Source organism: Lytechinus variegatus, chromosome 18 (assembly GCF_018143015.1).
Source record: "Lytechinus variegatus isolate NC3 chromosome 18, Lvar_3.0, whole genome shotgun sequence".
NCBI classification, from domain to species: Eukaryota; Metazoa; Echinodermata; class Echinoidea; order Temnopleuroida; family Toxopneustidae; genus Lytechinus; species Lytechinus variegatus.
The window spans coordinates 13283946-13309334 of record NC_054757.1 but is presented as its reverse complement, the minus strand read 5'-3'; the positions used below and the strand labels follow the sequence as shown (position 1 = coordinate 13309334).

The window sequence follows — 25389 nt, the reverse complement described above, 5'->3', positions numbered from 1 at the left end:
AGAAATTGAATAAATACCCCAACAATTTTGTTTTTGAATTGCATGATTAGTATCAATTTATTAGAAAATAAATTAAAAACTTCTAAATCAAAATATTATATAGAATTCATCTCATATCTTGCAATATTCAATGCAAGTAACATTCAAATATACATGCTTTATACGAGATGTGCATATAAAAACATCTTGATCCAGAGAACAGAGTGAAATCAACTTATTTCACAGCAATAAGCATGATTACATCATTTATACATATTGTAGAAAATCATACTATCCCTTTTAGGGTGCACATTTCACATATACATTAACACGGCACAAAACATTACAAAGAATATTTGTACTACAAAAGGTGTTTAAGTATTGGTGTAAATTGCCAACTACTTATTTCAGGAATAACTTTGATTTTTTAGAAAAATGATTCGAGAGCTTATGAGAATGCAATGGGGGAAAAATGTTAGATTCAGATATAAATCAGTCTGTGGACACTTAGTCTATATATAGAAATAGGGAGTTGAGCATGCACAGATGAGTTTCTACCTTAAAGGCCAAGTCCACCCCATGAAAAAATGTGATTTGAAAAATACAAAAATCAAATAAATTTAGCACTGACAATTTTATCAAAATCAGATGGTAAAATCAGAAAGTTGTCATTTTCACAAAATAGTTATGTGCACATCAAGGACAGTATGCCAATAAGGTAATTGATGTCACACACCATTATGAACTTCTTAAAAATTACACAACTTTCTTACTTTTCTTTACTTTATTCAAAGAATTTTTCAATGCAATGCAATGCTTATCTGATTCTCTCTGCTTGTTCAAATCACCTTGTTGGGGTTAACTTAGCTTTAAACCTATCAGATGGGACTAAGTGATTAAATAACTATTAGGGTTACATTCTGTCATGTTTTAGAAAGTTCCCTATTGTTAACCAGACGAGAAGAGGACGTTTCATGAATGTTTTTCTATCAAGGTATATGATTTACACATACTTATGACCAGAGTATGAAGTGCCCAGACAGAGTCCACATATCCCCCCTTTTTTTTGGGGGGGGTACACTATTTCAATTTATTCATGTGGCATTGGTAACACATTTAATTCAAGGAATTCATAAAAGCAATGAAAGTATCAAAATATTAAAGAGGATTCCCCATTGAATAGAAAAAAAGAGATGAACAAATACACACATTGCAGGACTTTAATCTATCATTGCTAGCTGTAAAGAAAGAACAAAACTTATGGAAAATCAAATGATAAAGTTAATGACAATGATTGCACTGTATACATATATGTTGAAGATAAAGAAAACCATATTTTTCATATGATTGATAAGCTTAAAACAAGAAATACAATTAACAAATCATAAATCTCAATGAAACAAGGTGATTACGCGGAACAACTTGCAAATGTCTGCAACCAAGAGCAGACTCAAGATTGATATTTTAATATACTATAAAGACTTGGCATAAAAATGTATCATTTTCAATCTCCTAATTACATAGAGCATTAATGCTTTTCACCTATAAGTAACAAGCCTGCACTTCATACTTTACGAAAGTTTTATGAAAAATGATCCCTTGACCATGTCAAGTCTCGTGTATCCTCCAAGAAGTGCCATCTTTAGGCCAGGCAGTGAATACACATACATGTGTCATGGTTTGACCTGGCATAATCACAAATTTGAAAGTTTGACTGTGTGACAACTGCAAGCATGCAGTTAATAATCCTATATTAGCTTGAGCATGTGCACTTGGCAGTTAATGGGTTAAGAAATTCTGTTCCGTAGTTGGAACTATAGCTTCAAAGGGTCTTGTTTACAGCAGTAGGTTCAGCCTTACTCGAGAACTGGATGATCAAACTGTGCCAAGCCTTAGAGAAACATAGGACCCTCGAGTCACACCATGATTTCACATAAATCCTTTAGCATAGTACAATAATTGGCAGTACATATCTGCCAATAATCAGAGACTATGGCATCCATCAAAAACACTTTGTTAGCAGGGCCTGCCTTAAATCAAAACTTGGTGGTCCATTAATCAGTCAACACCTTAGAAGCTTTTCATGAAAAAAAGTCAATGAATTTCACTTACAACTTTACTCTGAGCTAATCAGATGCAAGGATTTTGATAGCTTATAACAATAGTGGAATATTTATTTCATAAAAACTCTGTCCTCATAACATGCGACACCATCAACAATTAAGGCGTTTCTGCTCTGTAGTTGGGACTGTAGCTTCCACCAGCTGTGGCCTTGGTCTCCGCTGGAGGGCCTGCCTCGGTCTCATACTCGTCTGTGTCTGAATCACACACTGTGTAGAGCTGAAGGAGGTACGGAAAGAGCTTGGGCTTTGATGCTCCTGCACCACGTCTCAAGACGTCCGTCCTGTACCTATGTAGGTTCCTCCACAGATCACCTAGAGGAATAAGGACAATAAATGATCAGGTAGCTAGTTGTGTGAGGCATAAAGGGGACTCTGCAAGATGGATAGGATGGAAAAATGAAGAGGGGTGACAAAGTGATCACAAAGAAGGGAAGTAGAGGAGCAAAATGAAGTGGAGGAAAGGGAAAAGGAGAGCTGGAAGGAGGTAGACAGAGAAAGTGGAAGAGGAAGAATGAGATGGAGGGATTTTGAAAGGGGAGGAGGAAGTAAAGAAGGGAAGAAGGAACAGGAAGAAAGAGATGGGAGAGGATGATAAGCTTAAACAAAGAAAGGATAAAAAGATAAAGAAAAAAAGGTCATGATATTTCAAGTCAGAAAAATAAGGATCAAGAATCAGTAATCTGAAACTATCTTACTGATATATGCATTGACTGATCTTGCTGAAAACTGGCAACCTATATTTGATTAAGAATGAATTGCCTCTTCAGGAGATATATTATGCATATTATCATTTCATGGCAAAACATCTGAATAAAATGAGTCTAGAAGGCTTACCAACAGTGACAGACTGGGCTGCTAGGAAGTCATGCATGCCTGCCATATCATCACATAAATCCTTATCTTCAAACGTGAAGTAAGCCAGATCTCTCCCTGCTTCAGCAGCAGCCATCATTTGGATGAGTCCTACATATGAAAATAAACAAGAAATACTATTAGCTCTGCTTTTTTGCCCACTCCTGACTTTGATACAGGGTTTTTATATTTAAATCCTAATCATGGAGTAGTTTCCTTCAGCAAGAAATTGATCCACATTGTGATGCACTCAACACAGGTGAGGAAAATGGGTATCTGGAAGGAATTTATTCTTTGAAATGCTTGTGTGCTGTAAAGGCTTGCCACACTAAAGCCAGGGTAACAATATCTAAAGTCTCTTTGGAAGAGCAAAGAAGTGATTAATAGTACATGATATATGCACTAAAAGAAATTAATTTCATCAATATCATTTTTATAGCAATCACAGGTTTAGAATATTTACTTCTCTTTAAAGGCCAAGGTGGTAATATTCAAATCAGAATAAAATCATGGCTTATTTTGATTTCTAAACTAAGTTCACCAGTGTGGTTGTGCAGAAACAATTTATCATGCACTTATGCATGCAGCACTTTTATAGAGTCAAAACACATATTTGAGTAAGAACAAAACTGACAACAAATCGAAAAAAAAATGTAGCCAATGTACAGTCATTGCAAACATCATATTCATCATGTATTTCACCTCATTGCCAATCAATGATTTTAGCAATTTTTCACACATTCAAGTGGATTTGTTATCCACATACCTTTCACCCTCTTGTCTCCTCCAAATGCTCCACAACCCCAATTACCAGACGCTATGGCAGGCAGATGCTCTGATGAGGTGTTACCATGGAAACCACAAAATGCCTACAGAATATAAATCAAATAAATGAATATTGCATGGAATCCCCAGAATTGCTTAAGAAGATCAGAGTGGTCATCCAGGTTACATGTATTTCATGCAATGTCATTGCCAATCTATTACTATATGTCTATCTTGACTTTCATAGGAAATATACAACTTGATAACACTAGTCTCTGTAAAAAGCAACAGAATTCCCTGTAATATGTCTGGGGTTCAGTTACTTATTATGTATCGTCAAATCAGATCACACAAAAAAAATTGATGAATTCCGCCATTTTGGGGCCAGGATTGGGGAGATGAAGATTTTATTAAAAGAGGCACGTAAAATGTACACATAACATTGAAAAAACTTACAAAACATCAATCGGTCATAAAAATTCTGAGATGTTTATTGATACCTTATTGAGCTCTCTCCGGAGACAATCAGGTCTGAACTGATCTTCATACCGACGGATCACAAGGGCATCAATAGCAACGATCTCAGTCTCTCGCCTTCCCCATGCATCCCTGTATTAAAATATACAGTAAATAACAATCTTTATCTCAGGAAAAAAAATAGCTGAATTCAGCTAAAGAGCCAAACTCTCACACTCCTGATTTAAGACCACAAGGGTCTTGTGGTCCAGTGGTTAGAGCATTGGACTCATAATCGCAAGCTTGTGAGTTTGAATCCCAACTCTGCCATTGTCTCCACTTTGATAAAAAGGCCCGAGAGTGATATCTGTCGTCTATAACGTCAGCCACTATGACTGATTAACCTAGACATAAAAATGTTTCATAGGTAATTGGTTATATACCAGCTTGGCGTTTACCAGCAAAATGCTGTCCTGCAGAATTCCTACGGGAGTTACCATAAAGAGACACAGAAAGTTGTTGTTTGTTGGATACAAAAATAGTGACCAGTCATGTTTGTCTATAATTACCACCAACTAGTTACTATTTTTCTTTTCTTTCTTTCTTCTCTTTTAATTTTTTCCCCTCCTTTCTTTCCTTTTCTTTTCCTCAATCTTAAGGCCAATATTATCAATAGAACTATAAAAATTGCAACTAATACACAGAACTCACTTGTAAACTAGGCTTTCCAAACTGAACTATCTGAGAATTAGACCACAGGTTAATGAACACAATCACTTTGAGAGTATTGTATCAAATCATTTGATCATCATTTGATGATGTTCAAGTTTATGTATGTATTAAATGGAACATCAGGGCATCCATAAAAAAAGCTTTTGGCTGGTCTATTTTAATATATAAAGAAAAATAAATGAATACCTTGGTGTCGAGTCCTTGAAGCTTCCCTTCCATTTGAAAGTGTTAGCATATCCGGTGTAGTCACTGAACTGCTCAGCACCTGGACAGAAAACATTAAGAAAAGCAGAGCGATGAATACATGGTATACTGATGGTGGAAGCATTATGGTGAAGTGGTTCTGACCCTTGCTTTGTAATCAGAGGGGTGTGTGTTCAATTCCATTATCGGCCTAGCGCTCTTTGGCAAGACATCAATCCACACTTGCCACGCTTCCCTTTAGGTGTTATTGGGTACCTAGTAGGGTGTGAAAGCTAAGTATGCTTAATAATTCCAATCAGCCAATCAGATGCAAGGATTTCAGTAGCTTGTAACAGTAAAAAATTGGCAAGATGCTTCATGAAATGCTCAAGGTCTCTTATACTAACCTTTGATAATGACACACTCATTGTCATCCAGAACCTCAGTGATGAGACGAGTCACTATGAGCTCTGGGTTGATCATGAAGCGGATCTCCTCTTGGACGCAACCGAACCCCAATGCACCACCACCGATGTATTTATTAGCAAAGTCCATCTGGAAAGACAAAGAAGCCATAGTATGGTTGTGACAGGTGAATATATTCAAAGCTTGTAGTTTGCAAGTCAAATCATCAGCATTATGTAAAATAAACACTATCATCTGCATCATGAGTGTGATGTACCATCAATACCATTGTTTTAATTAACCAGGGGGTGTTTCACAAAGATTTAAGTATGACTTTGAGTCGCCCTTAAATGCCAAGTTGCATGCGTTATAAAAGACATGACCGTATTGGTCAAATCATACCAAGAGGATGCGCACTACTACATATCATGTACACATAAGCATTTGTGAAACACCCCCCAGATATCACACTTTGTTTTGAAGCATATTCATGCAGTACACTTATCCATACATTCAAACCAGGAAATCGTCTTCATCATTTTATCATCGTCATCTTAATCATTATCACCATCTCAATGTCGACCACCATCACATAATAATTATTATTCAACTCACCACCGTCATCATCGTCGTCATTGTCATCATCATCACCATCATTCAACTCATCACGATCATCATCGTCACCATCATCATCATTACCTATTCAATCACCACCACTGTCATCATCATCACCATCATCATCGTAATCATCATCATTATCATCATCATCATCACCTCCTCAATCACCACCACCGTCATCATCACCATCACCATCATCATCATCGTAATCATCACCATCATCATCATCGTAATCATCATCATCATCATCACCACCTACCTGAAGCATTCCATGGCCTTCCTTCTCAATCATTCCCGAAGCAGCCATGTGAAGCCTTGTGAGAGGTGCTGTACTTTTATCCCACCTGGGTAGATCAGTCAAAGCCCTTCGGCTGATTGTCACAGTTCCCGTAGGTACTGAAAATAAAAACAGGAAAACAGCTATAACATTAGAATTGACTTATTAGGTTACAGAGAACTTAATCAGTGGTATGTCAATACCGCATATGATCATGGCTGCAAGGATTGCTATGGTTATATTATAGGTTTTGACATCACCTCGGTGAATATAACTGTCATATTGCAAACAGTGGCGGTATGGTCACCGAGGGGACATCGCTCACTGCTTATAAGCTGTATAAACAGGTAGTTTGCTTGATGTACGCCATAAGTGCGTAAGCGTAGATTGCATGAAGCATGCACTAGCTGTATTTTTCTTTTACGACATAGGCGGATTAGAGCAACAGCAAACATACTTTGCAAGTTTACTACAAAGCCAATGCAGACTCTGATGTTGAATCTAACATAGACTATATAATACAACAGTTATTGCCTGCTAAATTTATCGATTTAATAAATAACATTTCAACTCCCATTCAAAGCACCCCCCACCCCCGAGACAATATTTTCCCTCAGATTTATGCAAATTATAATCGCTTGGGGAAAATACAATGCCATCAGGGAAATGAAATGTAATATTCATCCTCTACGTATAGGCAATATATGTATGATGTCTTCTCAAAATCAATAAGTGAATATCACTAAACTGTTAGGAAATTTCACCATCCTAATGTATCTGATCAAAACCCAGGTTCACCTGGGTAGAGCCCTAATGTGAGAGGCAACAAAGCTGCAGTTTTACATCATTTTTTTTCAGGGGGAAAAAAGATACAAGTTTATCATTAATCACCATTTAAACATCGTTTTTTTTTTCACAAGCAAAAAGAGATCAATGCAGAGATGATGAGAGCAAAGTTAAACTCACCATTTTCAGTAACTCTACGGAAGTAAATCAGGATACACTTTAACTTCTCAATCTTTCTGTGATTCTTGTAACCTTTGCCCATCTCAAATAACCTGAAATTCAACATGAAAATGCAAAACAGATCCAAATTCAATTCACATACCATAAATTTTAGAGTAAGACCATTCATTCCAACATCTGTATATAATATTCAAATCACCAATGGCCATATCTGACATGTTACTTGACTATTTCACAAATCTTTACTAAGAATACCTCGTATTCTATTTTTGAAAAATTGTGTTAATTTCTGGTAATGCTAAAATACAGCATGTACATCATCATTCATCATCACCATTTATTTCAGGCAGCATTTTCTCTCTTATGAAGGGTTGATGATTGTCAAACCATGACAGTCCCCCCCCCCCCATGGTTGATTATAAATTCTGTCCACAAAATAAAAAGACATAATCATGATATATTGCATCACTAATTCACTTGGTTGCTGATACACCACTTTTTTACTGAGTCGACAAAGAAATATACATGCCCAATTGTTACAAAATTTTAATTGAAAAAAAATACTGTCCATGTACCTGTTGAAGTTGATATCTGGGAATTTGGAGTACTCTGATTTTTTTTGCTGAGCATTCCGTCGTGGAAAGGTACAGAAGAAAGCATTGGCAAGGAGGCTGGCTATCTGCTGTTGGGATATTGTGATGCTGTGTGTTAACTGTCTTCTTAATAGAGGAATGGCCTAAAATCATTCAGAAAAAAAAAAGAATGCACATTGTAGTACGATTACAGCATTTGAATTCAGGGGTGCTGTGACTATTAGAGGAAGGGGTATAGTACTATCACTTGCATGTGTAGGGACACTTTGAAGATTCATATTTAGGGAAAATATGACAAAGTGGTACAAATTAAGTTTGTATCTTAAAATGTTAGCCCCTTTGACGATTGTGAAAGGGATATGCCTTAAATATTTAAAATAGAAAACAAAGCAAACTATCGTAAACCAAATGATTGAAGACATTTCTCCTTTACAATTCAGATACATGTAGCATGTGTTTCATGATAATTTTTCATCTCACTGACATATCATATCATGACATAAATTCTAATTTTGAATCTGTTATCTTTTGATTGACAGAAGTTGAACTATAAATTTGATGATTTAAAGAAAAGGAGCAATTGAATATAAATTTCTTACCTGAGTACATAATTTTGGCAATCGTAGAGCAAGATTAACCATCTCCGGGAGAATCTTATCAAAGAAATAAGTTGTTTCCTCTGCATCTAGTACTTCCGTAAAGAGAGTGTGAAGTGCTCTGAAGTTCCAACGCTGGCTGTAGCGAGCGTTGTACGTCAAAATAGCTTCCTTGAAAGAAACAGAATTTGTTTGTGAAAGAAAGGTCAAATGAGTTGTGTGTTTATGAGAAAAGGAACAACATACAAAATGTTGTGATAGCTACTTAGCAGTGTCTGGATGTACAGCCTAGCATGCATGTCTATTTATAGAATGAACTGTAACCCATTAATTATTTACTAGGTCAGCCTAGTTTGCTGGAAACCTAGTAATGAGACTGTTAGTAATACATCAAATTCAATACTCTGAGTAAAGTCTTCATAGATTGCCTGTAGCTACATTATCAGTATACCTGTAATACTCCCTTTAAGAAGTTTATACAAAGGTTAAATTTTCTATTGCACATTTTATGCCATGAGAGAATGCCAAATTTACATTATGTAATCTACAATACAAGGCGATTGTCAGTTCCATCCTATTATGCAACTTCACCTAGAAATACAATGTACATCTATCATGGATGTTCCATAAAGCAAATTGAAAAGTTATGCACAACTGTAACATGTTCTCAGATGCTAAATCAGCTACATACGGTATATCATTTAGCACAAGAAAGGGTCACCAGTCATGTGTAAAATCATTCATAACTTACAAACAACTCAATGAAACACACAATTGGTACATAGCGCACATTCCACCTGGTCCTGTATGTAGGTTTCATAACGATGCCCTGCCTATGAAATGTACAGTGGACTTACTTCTAAATCTACCGAGTTCTTTATTCCACCAAGTAAGGTTGCTTCAATGAGCTCCCATCTGCTTTGGACTTTCTTTCTTCCAGCCTACGGAAAAGTGAAAGAGATTCAAGTCAATAAGGCAGGCAGAAGCAGAACCAACCACATAAAAGTAAAATGTGGTTTAGTGGGACCAAAGTTGTTTTATACAGTGGGTCAAGGGTTCAAATCCCAGACAAGGTTTTCAATTCCTGCATCAAGAAATGCGCCCACATTGTGCTGTGCTAAACAAACGTTTAGTGAATGGCTAAATGATGTGAATATTCCTTAAATTGCATTAATCACAAACTACCGTAATTCGTTTAAGTCACATTAAGCAATTCCAGCTAGCCCTTCACTGCAATGCTTTAAAAGAAGAAAACATACTCATTTGACAGTCAAATAGCAAATAACTGAACATCAGGCTTTTACTTTTTTGTACCTCCCCTTTATGTGTTTATTCATGTTCATTCTTTACATGTACCTCAGTTATGTTAATTTCTCAGGGACAGCTAACCAATAAGACTTGTTCTTCTATAGCTGTCCCCATCCACAATAAATTTGCATGAGTTACGTTTTTCTTTGTGAATATATGTTATATGAGTGCAATGTATATGATATAATATTCAATCAATGCTTCATTGTAATGTGTATAGATATATATGTATTTTTACATTGTGCGTGGAATAAATGAATTGAACTGAAAGAGAGAAAAAAAAAACTAAATATGAAACTGAGTAACTTACCTGATCTTCCACAGGATATAGGTTTTCTGGAGAGCATGGCATTCTTACATGGTCACCATCCCATTTATCTTGGTAATCACTTGGTAAGGCAGTGGGAACAACACCTGATTTCACTGGGGTCTGTTAAAAATAATAACTCATATACAGGTAACCAAACAACTTTTGGGGAATACCCCATCCCTCACTGCAGGTTATTTACAAAAAGTGTTGTTGTTTTTTTCAAAATAAATCTAATGCCCTGCATTCCAAACACTGGTTTAATTTAAAATCTAGTCTATTAAGGTTATGTTTTAACTTTGGATAGCCAATTGTAACAAGTATATCTCTGACTCTAATAGTACAAAAATCAATATGTCAGCTCATTTGACACTGAAATAATTCATAACTGACTGGGAATAAATACTGAAATAGTTCTCTTCTTCATTTAAAGGTCAAGTTCACCCCAGAAAAATGTTGATTTGAATAGAGAAAAATCAAACTAGCACAACACTGAAAATTTCATCAAAATCTGATGTAAAATGTTATGACATTTTAAAGTTTTGATTATTTTTCACAAAACAGTGATATGCACAACCGAGTAACATGCAAATGAGATAGTCGATGATGTCCCTCACTGGCTCACTCACTATTTCTGTTGTTTTTTATTGTTCGAATTATACAATATTTCATTTTTTTTATTTGACAATAAGGACCGACTTGACTGAACCATATAGTATTAAAAAATGGTAATTCCACATATTCAGGGAGGAATTAATAGTTTTTTCACTTGACAATGAGGAGAAAATTGGAATATTTCATATAATAAAATACAAAAGAAATAGTGAGTGGATGACGTCATCAATCTCCTCATTTGCATACATAGGGACAGTGATTTTCCGCGATCGCGGAAAACGGACGGAATTCACGGAAAATGCTTTTTGAAACGGAAAGTGGCATTTCAAACGGAAAATCACGGAAAACGCATTTTCCCTCAAAATACACAGAATAGCAACAGAAATTACTCCAAAATCACAACAAAATGAGAATATTAAATGGCCACTAAACCCCAGAAAACACGATCTCACTTCGCTACAATCATGACAATTCACAAATCATGACAGCACCCGACATCAGCACACTCGATTGTACAGTACCCCACGCCCATACCCGGCCTGCCGGCCGGGTTGGGCTTCACTGCACTGTACCAAAGATCGTTCCAACTATGAACGGTCGTGTGTTGCTGCCCTCTACGTTTGAAGATGTAACAGCACGATATCGTGGTCTTAAAATCCAAGATGGCGGATCGGCAAAAGCCGTTGACTGATGATAACGATGTCAAAAAAAACCCCAAATTATCGATGAAAAATCATTTCACCGTGAAATAATGCTAATGATGTGAGAGGTGAGGATGTATGCATGCTAAATGTCTTTGTAAAAATATTATTTACACCCGCATAGATCCGATTAGAACGGATTCTATTGTGTTGTTGGTACAGTAGCAGATACAAATTTTGGCCAGTGCGAGTGTATGCGCTTTGATTTTGCTATTCAATGTGTAAACGGAATTGTCACTTTTCCGTGTGTACAACGTCTATGGGGAAACGGAATTTCCGTTTTCTGACGTGCTGAAACGGAATTTGTGATTTTCTGAAACGGAAAAGGCCATTTTTTGAAACGGAAAATCACTGTCCCTACATACAGCTCAGAATGTGCATATAACTGTTTTGTTAAATTAAGCGAAACTTTAAAATGTCATAACTTTATTATTTTACATACGATTTTTATGAAATTTTTAGTGTTATGTTTGTTGGATTTTTCTCTTTGTATTCAAACAAGCTTTTTGTTGGAGAGGACTTGTCCTTTAAAGGGGAAGTTCACCCTGACAAAAAGTTTATTGTAAAAATAGCAGAAAAAATAATAAAAAATATTGTCGAAGGTTTGAGAAAAATTCGTCAAATAATTAAAAAGTTATTAGAATTTCAACTATTTGATTTGTGACGTCATATGCGAGCAGCATTCCTACATAGCGAATGGTAAAAAATCAATGAAATGTCATTTTCTCAGAAAATTGAAAATGGTTTTCACTGTACCTTTTGTATATCAATAGACAAATCATTTCACACCCGATAATGAATAGAAAACAAAATTAAGTCATCAGGAACCAAGCAAAATTTGAAATTCATGCCTTTTATGTTACAGAACACATGGGGCAGCTGCTCGTTTATGACGTCACAAATCCAAAACTTTGAACTCTAATAACTTTCTTACTCTTTAACGGATTTTCCTCAAACCTTCACCAATATTTTTTACTATTTTTTCTGCTATTTTTACAACAAAGTTTTCTTCAGGGTGAACTTCCCCTTTAAACATAAGGAACGAGCTTTGTAAAGATAGGAAAAATATTTACGTAGATAGGAAAAATATTTCATGTAAATGAAATTTGACATTTCTGGCTTCCCATCATTTTGACACACAGTTAGACCATTGCCTATTTTACACAAACTTCAGAATATGGACCAATGGCTCGGGCATAGTAGCTAGTATCAAATGACATTAAATCTAAATGAAAAAGATGAATATCATTCTCTTACTCTAAAGAGAATGGTGTGATCTTGGGATGGTCTCATCTCAGGTAATACATCAGCGCAGGCTGGTGCCCGGTTTAACTCCGAGATAGGAGAACCTTTCCAATATGAAGTTGGAACATCTGTGCAGTGAACCTCCTCACCTTCCAAAGGTTCTGAACTAAAGATACAAGAACAATAACATTATAAGTTTGATCAATAAATATCAACTCTAGGGTTACAACAGTGTTACATATGAAAAAAACTTTCTTTAGCATCAATGCACATTATTACAAATGTACATCTTAGTTAAAATTACATAAACAAGGGCTGTATAAAATGTATACATGTACGAGCTTGACAGTTAAAAAATATTCTACATATTAAATTCAATAACGGACAAGGAAAGTTCTAAGCATATAATGGCAGTCAGAAAGGATTCATATTTATCATACCCTGTACAGTGTATGCACTAAAACTTTTGTAGAGGCTTTACTTTCGCTAATTTTCTTATGTCTCAAACTGCAAAATATTTCACTCATATTTCTGTTGCTGGCTCACAAAAAAACACAGAATCATGAAAATAACTTGGGAGAATTATATAAGGGAAAAATCATGAAAATATTTGCATATAAACATTAATCATCATGATCAGACACAGAGTGACTAACCTCCCCGGAAGATTAGGTAAAACTGAAAAAAAAAGCTTACTCAGTAAACAATGGCTGTGATCCATCTCCATCATACATGTATTCCAGAGTTGGACTCGCCGGTTCCATCTCTGCATAATTCACATCTGAACGATTCATATCATCCTCATCTTCCCCATTTTTCCCAGTCACTTTATTTTTGCGAGCATCTTTCGAGGTTGAAGGTCTGTCCACCTCATCGGGCAATACTCCCTTTTCTACAACATAATCATACCAATCTGTCCTCTTATAAACATCTTTCTCTTGTTTTGGGGTATTAGTCCTCTCTTGCAGAGAAGCATCGCTAGCTTCTGATAAAGCAGCTATCATATTGCTTTTGGGCACAGTTCTTGATGGTATATCGGGTGATGAAGGTTGAACTGTCTTTGAGGTTGATGATCGTTGCATGCGATTGCTGTCATTGTCTTCCACATTCTCAGGGCTGCCTGGTGGTGTGCTCCATGGTGAACCTGATTGTCTAGTAATGCGAAAAAACACCAAGTGAAAATTTCAAAATTAAGAATACCAGTACAGCTTTGATGAATACAGATATGGAGTCTTAAAACAAACAAGATCAATATTTAGTTGTTCCAAAGCCAAACTGGGCAAAAGCAAATCGTAACTAGTGCTATTTCCATCTCAAGACCTACTTGTTGGTTTACAAGGTGTTAAAAAGGGTTTGTTATTGCAGACTATTAAACCCTCTTTGATGTTGAAGTACATACAAGTATTTCTAACTTTTGATAAATATCGCAGTTCATGAAATGAAGTCAGTGCAATGAAGCCTAAGCTTAACAAACCCAACCCCACCAGGCCCACTTTTAACCATGAATGGCAAGAACTCACTTCCTTCTTTCAGCAGCGGCTGCCATGAGCTCCCTCCTCCTCTGCATCTCAGCTCTCTCCTCCGCACTCATCATTGCCTCCTCCTCGTCCTCTTCAGGATTTGACTTCACTCCACCTGGGTAAAGAAAATACGAGATAAAGAAAAGAAATAGTGAGGGGGAAACAGAAGCCTACAAAGAATAGTGGCCCTTATCAATGATGGTTCTTGTGAGCACACGTACTGAGCCATCCAAAGAATGTACTGCAAGGTCATACTTGTATTCATCATCAGATCGTTAGCTTGGAGCTTTGGAAACATTTCATTTCATTCAATTAAAAGCTTAACTCGAGCAGTCGCAATGAGCAATCATTTAGAGAGAAAAGACTTCGGAATCAAGATTTACAATAGCTGAACTGCCAATCTACTTTTGTTATGAAATACATATAGTTTATATACCGGTAATTATAATGAAATCCCGGCTGAAAAGCCATTCATTATGTTATCTCAAATAAGGAGGTGGGTATTGCTTGGAAAACACAAGTTCCTGGCAGGTATGTTATGAATAACATAATGTTAATTATTCATTTTCAAACAAAATCATTTTGCAATATAATAATAATAATAGGCATTTGCTACTAACACTTGGGTAGTCATTTTGATGGACTTTCTTCAACATGTATTGTAACTAATTTTACAATCTTAACTAGTTTAACTACAGCTAACACTGAGGTACAAACACTTACAACGACTAAAAATCAAACCTTTTGCAGTAAAATGGAAATCCAACGTGGACTGCCTGAACCTCTTTGGGGTTGTCTCGTCCGTCTCTCTATCCCTCTTCTTGGGCATTATCAGATGGTATTAAAAAAACTGTCAATCAAACTGATCCATCTGAAATACATCTAGAAACAAAACAGGGATGGCTGGATGTAAACAGTGACTCCCTTGGTTGCCGGTTGTGATTCTGGATACAAGGAAATCAAACATTTAATTCCCTATTGGGTAGAACATCAGTACATTCACACCTGCTTACAAAAGAAACTGTACAATGACAGATCCTACCTGGGGCCGAATGCACGAAAGGGTCTTTCCAAGGACCGTCTTTCATGTCGCCCATCTTTTATGATGCGCTGCATGTGGGGTAATTCTGAAGTTTATAATAAACAAACAAAAATTCATTAGCTAGCTTTAAAATCAATTTTAAGGGATATCACATCATTTTATAAACAATGATTTGTTTACTTTAACGGACAAATTTATTGATAATACATTTCACATGGTGCATCATGATAAATGAGCGACACAAAATATGGTCGCTAGAGGGTATTCATTTGTCTCGCAATCTACTATGGTCAACAAGTAAATTCGTGATCACTCTCGCAAAAAGTGTTCACTGGCTTTCTAGGAAATTTGTGATCACTCTCGCAAAAAGTGTTCACTAGCTTACAGCGAACCGACACATCCGCGGTGGCAGAACATGCTTGGGAGAAGCAACACCACCCAGATTGGGAGGGTGTACACTGCATTGCTAAAGAAAGACATTGGTATACACGCAGGATTAAGGAGGCTATTAGTATACGTCTTTGTCCTAACAATTTCAACAGAGACAGCGGGATCGACATCCCCGATTTCTGGATGCGAACCATCCGACAGCACAATACCCCCTTACCTGGCAGTGCACGCCGACCCGATCGTTCCCGGCCCCGATCGAGGGACCGCTCAGCCAGTCGAGGGACCGCTCAGCCAGTCAACCCCCGCCCACGGGAAACTAGCGAGCCCGCCAATTTTTGTCTCATTTGCATATTGCCGACCCACGGCGTATTTGCATATACCCCCGGCTTATTTGCATAACTCCTGACCAATCACACAACGGATCAGTGCCCACCTATTGTTCTCGCGTTTGTGCGTACGGTCTTGGAGGTTAGTATAAATAAGAGTACGATATCGGACAATCCGTGTCACTTGATAAAGAGTTGCAGCGGCACTCGAAAGCTCGTGAACTTGTAAGCTAGTGAACACTTTTTGCGAGAGTGATCACGAATTTCCTAGAAAGCCAGTGAACACTTTTTGCGAGAGTGATCACGAATTTACTTGTTGACCATAGTAGATTGCGAGACAAATGAATACCCTCTAGCGATTATTTCAATCCGCAATAATGAACCTATTTAGTACAAAATATGGTTCTTGCAAAGATCCTTTGGGGAAAAGTTCCATATGCATACCCCACTGAAATTGAAAATAAAAACATGGAGAAGGTTCAAAATAATATATCTAGCCCTAATAACATACATGATAGGGGACTGGAAATATGTACCAAAATATAGCTTCATTCTGTCAATTTTAGAGCAGGATCCGGTATGTGTAATTGTCCTTAGATATCGGTTCATTTAGTCAGTAAAGGGTCTGTGAGTCTAGACTAGTCGATCAGCTCATAATTGCTAAAAAACCTCTTCCTGTATCAGCACTTCTCGCTAGCATAGCGGGAAGAGTTCTTGACTGCACTGCAGTTGCAACAAATTAGTTAGAGTCCCAGGCAAGGTCAATACGTGTGAGTTAGTATACTAATACTAACATCGCAATACGTGAGAGTGAAGCAAGGGTAACCAACACTAAAAAATTGATTTAAGAATCTGATCACAGACTTTACACATGCTATACATAGAACAGTAGAAAGATATTCATTAAAAAATCCGCCACAAAATGTTGGAAAATCATGTATTTTGGGCATATCATGTGAAGCTGAAGGCCTCAAAATACAGCCTTTTTCATCAAAATCCCTGAATTGCTTGCAATGTGAATGGGTGCGCAGACATGTCATGGGGTATGATGGTGGGCCCCAAGTCTGCGCACTTAACAATTTGAGTTAAGATTTATAATGAATTTCTTCTTACTTCAAAAAATCTTTCAGTTAATAATGTTCCTTATATTATTATAAGTGTACCAAAATTCTCATTGAAAAATGAAAGAAAATATAGGATTTTCTTGAAAAAACCTTGGGCAGTCATTTTCAGATTGAAAATAAAAATGGTACCCCAGGTCTGCGCACTCATTCACTTTGCACACGATTTGGGGATTTTGATGTGAAAGGCTGCATTTTGAGGCCGTCACATGAAATGCTCTAAATTCATAATTTTTCCACTATTTTGAGTCTGATTTTTATTATGAATACCTGTCTTTGACTATGTATTGCATGTGTAAAGTCTGTGTTTGTTGCGTGTCTTCTTTTACTAGAATTACGCAGATACGCTTGTGTGCAGACAAGGGGGACTGCGCAGACTTGGGGGAATTAACTTGCCATACCATTTTGGGGTTAAATCTAAAATTAACCGCCCAAGGTTTTTTCCAACAAAATCATAGGATTTCTTTCAAATTTATGTTATTTATTACGTTATTATATATAATTTGTTAAATACAAATTATTCATAATAACGTAATAAATTTAATTTCTAAAATCATAATTTTTATCTATAAATGTTTTTTCAAAACGGCATCGTTAGCCGGAAGTACGTAATACATAGGCGGTTCAAGGGTCGACGCTATTGTATTTCCGTTGTTTACATGTGGATCGAGGGGTCTACGCGGCATCAGTGAGGTAAGAAATCTTCTTTTTTTACATTTCTATTTAACATATTTCAAAACCTTCCTACGCATTAGGCATAGGGAAGGTGTAGAAATTAATAAAATGAACGTATTTCGAGCGATCATCTTATGAAAAGATGGATTTCCTAGGGAAATCCATCTTTATTATTGTTCTTCGCTTAAGACACTATGGCTAGTGTCAAGACGTCAATGATGAAAAAGTATATGATGACACTCAGCTTATATTATAAAAAACATCATCACTGCGTCCTCAAGACTAGGTACCACCACCATCATGTATTCATGACCATAATCATGACATGATAATCATATTTTGAACTTTGCATTATCGTGATATAGGGAACCACCGTTCACTTCATACAGCAGCGCTTTATTCAGTCACACGCACGGTTCCCTATTTCCACCTCCATTCACTTTGTACACAAGTGCGCGTACACACATCTAAGAGTGGTTCCCAAAACCACGATTTGGCCGAACTTTCTCCATATTTTTATTTTCAAGTTTGGGTGGCTGTCGCAGAGATGCCAAGTTCGAAGACCAGCTATGCGTGAGATTTTCTGTGAATCTGAGTGAGATCACAGACATTGCGTACAACGATGTATATGGGGAAAGGCTGTGAATGATAGTTGCATGAGACAGAGATTTGAGGGGATGAACAAGAGTCCAAAATGCTCGAGTCTCACGCATAATGCGTGAGACTTGGTAGCTCTGCTGTCGCAAAAAGGAACCCTTCCCCTCACAGTCATGTCATCTCCAGACTACCCCTCCCTATTCCCATGGCAGGCGAATGACCCAACATGCAGTTTGTATAAACGGCAACACAAAAATGTGATAAGGCCCACTCACTTACATGCAGAACAAATCGCACGTGCCGATTCATACTTCTTCACCACTTTGTTTACAATTCTAATTTCGTTTTGGTTTGAGTATTCACACTGGGCCAAGATTAATTTAATTTAACTTTAAAAAAATGGCATTCATGGATCAAGCAGAAAGTGGTTCACAATCACACCTCAGACATGTTATTACCAAAATAGATGCTCTTTCTTGTCGTCTTGATTCAGTGACTTGAGTTGACTTTACTGGATTATCGCATGCACATAGAACGCGAGTTGGCGCTATGCAATTGTTGTGCATGTAGCTATTGCGGTACTAGGTCTAGGTGGTCGTGGAGCTGGAGATTCGTAAGATTTGATAACAATTTTAACTGCTCTTACCTTACTGTTTGTCTTGCAGGGTGTAATTTTCATTGTCTATCTATTTTATTGAGTCAGAATGAATGTGCTGATGCTAGTTCATAAAGGGGACGTGATTTAAAAGTCACTGAAAACTTTATGTCGGTCCCACTAACTCGGTTTTATGTTTCGACTGTGTGTGATTTTTGTGAACTGAATGTGATGCATGCTCACACGTAATGCGAGGTTAGTAATATGGGGGGACCTAAAGCTACGCACTTTGTTTACAAACGATATAAAATATGCCTATTTTAATATTTGAACAAACCATCTTTTACTAAATTGTGGGAAATATTCTAAAGATCCTTAACCAAAAAGAAAAAATCACAAAAGTCAAAACTCACTAAATACGAAAATCCCGTCGTGTTTTCCAAACCCACCTCTTGAGTCTCGCCGCCCTATGTAGAAGGGGTCCTAAAGCTACGCACTCGACTTATCATGCAAAAAATAGTATTTCCTGTGCCTCAATTTTTAAGATTTGCTCAAATTATGATAGAATAATATGAAATTAAATCTAATGTAACTCCAAAATTCCAAATAGTTGTGGGTTTTCTCTGCATTTATAGATTTACTGCAGCCCATGTAGAAAAAATTGAATAGGAATCATTTGTCACACTGCAATCATAGTTCCACACACAGAGTGCGCATTTGCTATTAAAAACTGCATGCGCAATGAGTGGTGCGTAGCTTTAGGACCCGCGTAGCTTTAGGAACCCCTACCATTATTATTACTATAGTATACTATGATACATGCAAACACAACAAAGGAGTAATAAAAAGAAAAAGAAGATGAAAATGTAGTTAGAATTAGAGAAAAAAGGGGTACTGCCTCGCAATAGTGCGAGCACGAGCGACTTTAACCTAAAAAAATATTAATTAAAAAGTCAAACTTTTAGTTTTTCTGGAATTCTGGTTCCTCTTCTTTGACTCAAAGAAAAGAAAGAGAACCAGAATTTCAGAAAAATAATATAATGGAGCAAAGAAAAGATAGGGGTCTATAAATATGATAAAGGGAGTAGAAGAGAAGGATCAAGATTAGAGATAACATTTTAGAAATGAGGGATACAAGGTTCAAGAAAAAAAAAAGTGAAAGAAAAGAAAAAAGAGGAAAAGGAAGAAGCTGGAGCAGAAAAGGAAGGGGGGAAATAAAAGGAGGAAAAGAACAAGAAAATGATATGATCAGATAAGAAGAAAAGAATGGGAAGAGGGGTACCTTCTGTAAATTTACTAACTTTTAAATCTGCTTATAAGTATATCTAATGAAAAGGATACATTTCATAATTTTCATTGATGAATTTAATAGGTTTGTGAGTAGTTTGTTGAAAGTTAAAGGCATATCGTACAGATCACAGTGCATCATGATAAAACGGTGACATGAATGACAGTCCATGTACAGACCCTAGCTTTCATGCAATTGGCCCCAGATTCCGCACCAGAATTTTCCCATTTTTTCACCATCTAGGCCTGCTTAAATTCTATCTACTTTTGTTTTTATAACTTCTTTGACCAATACCCACCAACAAACAAATGGTCTTCTGACCTCAGCCCAGAGCAGAGACAAAATTTTGGGTGGAAAAAAATTCGTTGTCACTTTGATGTTGTTGCCTTTATCCTTTGACAAGTCAAAGAGATTGTCATATTGGAGATGTTTCCAATATTAAAAGCACATCCACTGAAAAATTAAAGTAGCAAATGGCTATGCTGTTGATTTTGTTAGTTGATTATTATGCAGACGATAAAAGATTATTGCAAATAGTTTCTAAAATAATGATGAGTTTTAAATTCAAATATTTTCCTTAATTTTGGTGTTTCAGAATATGCTGAGAGGGGCATTGAATATTCAGAGGTCGTCGATACGGCTTCTGCAGACATCGGCAGTATGTCACAAGGTTGTAGCAGGTAGAGTGAGGGTTAGTAAAGGAGAGAAACCAGTTACATATGAACAGTCCAACCCTCCCCATTACATTGGTGTCAGAAAGAGCTGGAACTCAAAACACACAGGTATGAATGTTTACATGGCATGTATGTTTGTGTGTAGGTACACACCAGTGTTATACCTTGGAAACCGTCAGGAGGAACAAAGAATTCCGATGTGCAGAAAAAAAAGAGCACCATTACTTGCTGAAACACTTTTCCATCTAAAATGTTCTGATATGCGAAAAATTAGAAAATTGAAATTCTGTCAGGGGACACTCTGCCCCCTTCCTCCCAGGCACACAAGTATGGTGTACCTATATGTATTTATTTTCAGAAGAGTTATCAGTTTATTAACTTTATTTCATTATCAAAATGTATGATTTAAATAAATGAAGTATCTAAACTAATAACTGAACAAGTAAAACACAATATAAGCAAAAAAAAATTATACGGACATAAAAAGTTACTGAATTGAAGATTTTGTATTATTTTGATAGGCTATATGATAACATAAATACAATAACTGAGCTGATGATTTTGTATTCCCACTTTCCTTTGTGTATGTAATAGAAAATCCTATTTGAAAACTGAAAAAGGGGTTGAAAAGCAGATATGATATGTATAATTTCCTCTCACATTCACTCTCTCTTTTTTTTAACAGCAAATTTGGAAGGAGAAATAGACACTGCAGATCGAACTCTGGAAGACCTCTTCATTAGAAAATTCATGTATGGGACATTTCACAATTGCATGGCGACAGAGATAGTCATAAAGCGAAGAGCTAATCAAATCTTCATCGCTGCCATCATGCTACGAAACCAAGCCCCGCAGAAGTATTACTTTTTGATAGGATATACAGAAGAACTGCTTTCTCATTGGTTCAAGTGTCCTGTGAAATTAGAAGTTCAGGTCGTGGAGGACAAGCCTGTTTATAAGTGGATATGAAAGAGCTTGTGAATCCGTAAACTCTTTTTTATAATTCTCTCTGACTGAATATTTTCTACAGGAGAGTATAAGTATGCATAATGCAACCTTCCATGAGTCAAAGTATATACTATAGCCTTATGTCAAGCCAATTTTTTGGTGCAGTTTATCCAAAGTGTGTTTTTTTCTCCTCTGTGAGTTTATTTCACTGAAGTCAAGACTGATTGTTGGATTAGACTTAGGGCAGACTCACCTTTCAACCTACCGGTTTAATACTAGTTGACTAGATCTGCAAAGTATGTACTGACCTATATGCAATGTACGAGATATGTCGCCTTCTACTGTTTCTTAAAGCTGGTAATTACGAGGTAATTGTTTGAGGGAAAATTGATGAAGTAAAAGACTGAGAGACAACAGATTCTTAATTTATTGTATTTTGTATTTGGTCAAATTTTGATAGATCTGTATTTGCTCATATGGCAAATACTAACTACCAATTGGGGGAAAGCTGACTATTGATCTAACTGAGATTCTTCATATATGTAACTTTGAGGCCCAGGGGGGCAGTCAAATGTATTGCCATCACATGCCTGACCCAAAAACACATTTAAAGGGGTGTTTTTTTTATGTTTTGGACGTGGACCGCATGTGCACCGGGTATCAAAAACATTGATTTTCAAAAAGGGTGGTTTTGTAAGACTGGGCAATGTTCAATCGCAGGGTCAAGCATAGTTAGGGTATTTATTTTTCCAAAGATTCTTTTTTAAAGACTAGCCAAACATGTTTAGGATATGTTTTTTGCCCGGGGTCATATTCTGGCCACAACTTGTTTAGGGTCCAAAGTGTGTAAATAAGCCCGCAAAAAACTTGTTTAGCGGGTTATTTTGCACACAGAGAAAAACGCGTTTAGGGGTTGTTTGGAAATAATTTGGTCACACGTGTGTAGCAATTCATTTGACTGCCCCGCCTCCCCCCCCCCTGGGCTTTGAGAAAAGTCCATTTTATACATCTGAAAGAACAAACAATTTAATTTTGGGCCTTGGAGCTACATAATATTTCATATTTGGTAGTCAATAACATCATCTTTCATACTTTCAAAAAGTATGATTTTATTTTACATAACTACAGGGATCATATGTTCCAGTGCGTTTAGAGGGGAAAGTTGTTTTATACCCCTTTCATAAACCCAATTAAAATGAATTAGGCGGCTAATAGCAGCATAATTTGATCATAAAATTGGAGGAGGAAAAGAGTTATCCGCATTACTCTGATGCTGCTATTATCCGCATAATAGCGGCATCGGGATAAGATTTTGAGTTTATGAACGCATTTCCAAATAATGCGGATAATTGCCATGGTGCGGTCACAAGGTCACCCTTTTCCAACACAACCGCATCGGAGGGGGCGTGTCCAGTTGTCATGGCGATTATCCGCCTTTTTCAGGACGGGCGCTCGTAAAAATAATGCGGCTTATTTTCGGAGTTTATGAACGCAATTTTTATTGAATTATCCGCATTACTCTTAGGCGGCTAATTGGAGGATAGGTTTATGAAAAGGGTAGAAGGTTGATAATTGCATGACCTGTTCCTTTCTCGTTAGGGTGCTATAAGGGACAATTTCTGAGATGATGGCTTTTTATCATTGAATAATGAATATTTGAGGAAATAATTATGAAGGGATACTAGCAAATAATTGTGAAGGTTGGTGCATGTATTTTGTATTTATACCTGAATCCATTATTGCTTTTGTATTTGAGATTTCAGTGTTGCTTTATTCAAAAGTTATTTTTGGTGGGGTGGTGTTTCATTAAGCTATTCATAAGTTGCACACAAATTTACACTTGACTGGCAACTTGTTCTTGTGCTGAATGATATACCCCAATCTTTGTCCACATTGACATACATGGGATGAGAGTGATTTCCTAAAACTTATCAAATTTTGACAAATTCTACATTCTCCTATCAGATAATTGTGTTAGAGCAATAACAAGTGCTAAATGGGTACCCGGTAGGATGCAAAAGATATCGTATATTTGAATTTGCCAGCGCCATGATGAGGTTGCGATGAATGTGAGGAATGCTCCCCAGGGAGTGGAAATTGTGCACTTTTCGTGTGGGATTGAAATGAATCCAATGACCGGGGTAATAATATGCTGTAAAGCTCTTTGAGTCATTCAGGGAAAAGCGCCATATAAAAATTGGCTATTATTTTAATCTAGTAAGATTGGATTTCAAGTCAACTTTAGCTGATGGGAATCAAAGTGATAGAACCTGATTCAGTACCCAATCTGCTTTATGAAACACCCTACCCCCCCCCCCCCTCCTTGGTAGTAAACAAAATATACTACATGGATGGGACCAATGAAATTACCATTTTCCTTTGAGCCAGACTGCCAGCCACCCAAAGGCCCAGTTCAAGGTAATCATGTCAGTCTGATGATTTTACAGTGTGCCATTAAATTCAGTTTATCAACTGATCTACAAATGATATTATTATTTTGAGAAATGTTAGCCCTGTGGAGAAATGTTAGCCCTGTGGGGTGTTAGATCAGCAAACCTCCAACAACCTTGTAAGAAATCCCACAAGACCTTATGTGTATGTACTTTTTAGGGACAGTAACCATGTGATTATTGGTCTAGTGTCCAGGAAGTTCTAATTGGTTTTGTGGAATGCATCCACTGAAAATTTATTGTCAATTATCTGATATGTCAATGAAGGCTGCACTTTTTTTTGGGGGGGGGGGTCTTCATTCTATTAGTAAGGACACTCACAAGAACCCTTTTTCTTGTCTTTCCTGATTTGTTATGATAAATAGATAAGCTCCATTTAAATTTGCAGTCGATTGTTACTGTACTTTAATAAATTAGAGCAGAAAATTGGCCTCAAGAAATAGATGAATGTCATGTTCTATGAATTCCATGCAGCGCCATTTTCACTGTAAAATGAAAGTGATGTTGATGTTCCAACATATGGTTGGACATATTTCTTTCATGTTGGATTGGTAAGAAATTACGGTCTTTGTAACCGCATTGTATTGTCTTTGGTGAATACTCTTCAGCTATCATTTTACTAATTGTGGTTAATATGAATTATGCAATAAACTTCAAGAGAAACTGTATCAGGTATATGTGTAAAGCTTTACCTGTATATTTTTAATCAGTTTCATGAATTTTGCCTGTAAAATGTGGAGGGTCGTTCTTGTCAGGTACAAGAATTTGAATATATCACAAATCCTCATTTTTTCTTTCTTTCTCTTCGGGGATTGACCCCTTTACATTTCTAAGATTACAATAGTGTTCTCATAATCCATCCTAAAATCATTTTATGTTTTAATTAATGTGACAACTTTGTGAGACTATTACTGTTGTGTTGTGAGAGTCAGAGTGCCAAACTCTTGAGTGTTGGAAGTAAACCATGGACTGATCATTACACCAAATATAATGTAGTTAAAAAAATATATATAGCATACAGAATGTGTTATTTAATTCAATT

General features: G+C 36.6%; 2 protein-coding genes across 4 annotated transcripts; one reads left to right on the top strand and one right to left on the bottom strand.

The window, feature by feature from the left end:
* Positions 1-1127: 1127 nt before the first annotated feature.
* LOC121431711 (poly(ADP-ribose) glycohydrolase-like) lies at positions 1128-18925 on the bottom strand. Of its 3 annotated transcripts, none has more exons than XM_041629369.1 (17): positions 18851-18925; positions 14983-15185; positions 14242-14356; positions 13418-13873; positions 12734-12887; positions 10164-10283; positions 9403-9486; positions 8549-8716; positions 7932-8092; positions 7357-7448; positions 6373-6509; positions 5498-5645; positions 5094-5172; positions 4220-4328; positions 3721-3823; positions 2937-3065; positions 1128-2414 (listed from the first exon to the last, which is right to left on the bottom strand). In XM_041629369.1, the coding sequence occupies exons 2-17, from the start codon at positions 15068-15070 to the stop codon at positions 2200-2202; spliced, it is 2358 nt and encodes a 785-aa protein (XP_041485303.1). In that variant the 5' UTR covers positions 15071-15185; positions 18851-18925; the 3' UTR covers positions 1128-2199. The 3 variants fall into 3 exon arrangements, with proteins under 3 accessions (XP_041485303.1, XP_041485305.1, XP_041485304.1); XM_041629371.1 differs by having other exon boundaries at positions 14983-15123; positions 18851-18904; XM_041629370.1 differs by having other exon boundaries at positions 18834-18883.
* Positions 18899-22548, top strand: LOC121431713 (28S ribosomal protein S24-B, mitochondrial-like). Its single transcript, XM_041629372.1, has 3 exons — positions 18899-19005; positions 20871-21057; positions 21635-22548. Exons 1-3 carry the CDS (start codon positions 18916-18918, stop codon positions 21916-21918), a joined length of 561 nt encoding a protein of 186 aa, XP_041485306.1. The 5' UTR covers positions 18899-18915; the 3' UTR covers positions 21919-22548.
* Positions 22549-25389: the final 2841 nt, after the last annotated feature.

Excerpts from the sequence above, each read along its gene's own strand:
- LOC121431711 (XM_041629369.1), bottom strand. The coding sequence starts at position 15,070 with ATGCCCAAGAAGAGGGATAGAGAGACGGACGAGACAACCCCAAAGAGG. Across the intron at positions 5,173-5,497 it reads TGAGTGTGTCATTATCAAAG|GTGCTGAGCAGTTCAGTGAC; the intron begins GTTAGTATAAGA and ends TTTTCTGTCCAG. Across the intron at positions 3,066-3,720 it reads AGGAGACAAGAGGGTGAAAG|GACTCATCCAAATGATGGCT; the intron begins GTATGTGGATAA and ends TTTCATATGTAG.
- LOC121431713 (XM_041629372.1), top strand. The coding sequence starts at position 18,916 with ATGCACATAGAACGCGAGTTGGCGCTATGCAATTGTTGTGCATGTAGC. Across the intron at positions 19,006-20,870 it reads GGTCGTGGAGCTGGAGATTC|AATATGCTGAGAGGGGCATT; the intron begins GTAAGATTTGAT and ends TTGGTGTTTCAG. Across the intron at positions 21,058-21,634 it reads CTGGAACTCAAAACACACAG|CAAATTTGGAAGGAGAAATA; the intron begins GTATGAATGTTT and ends TTTTTTTAACAG.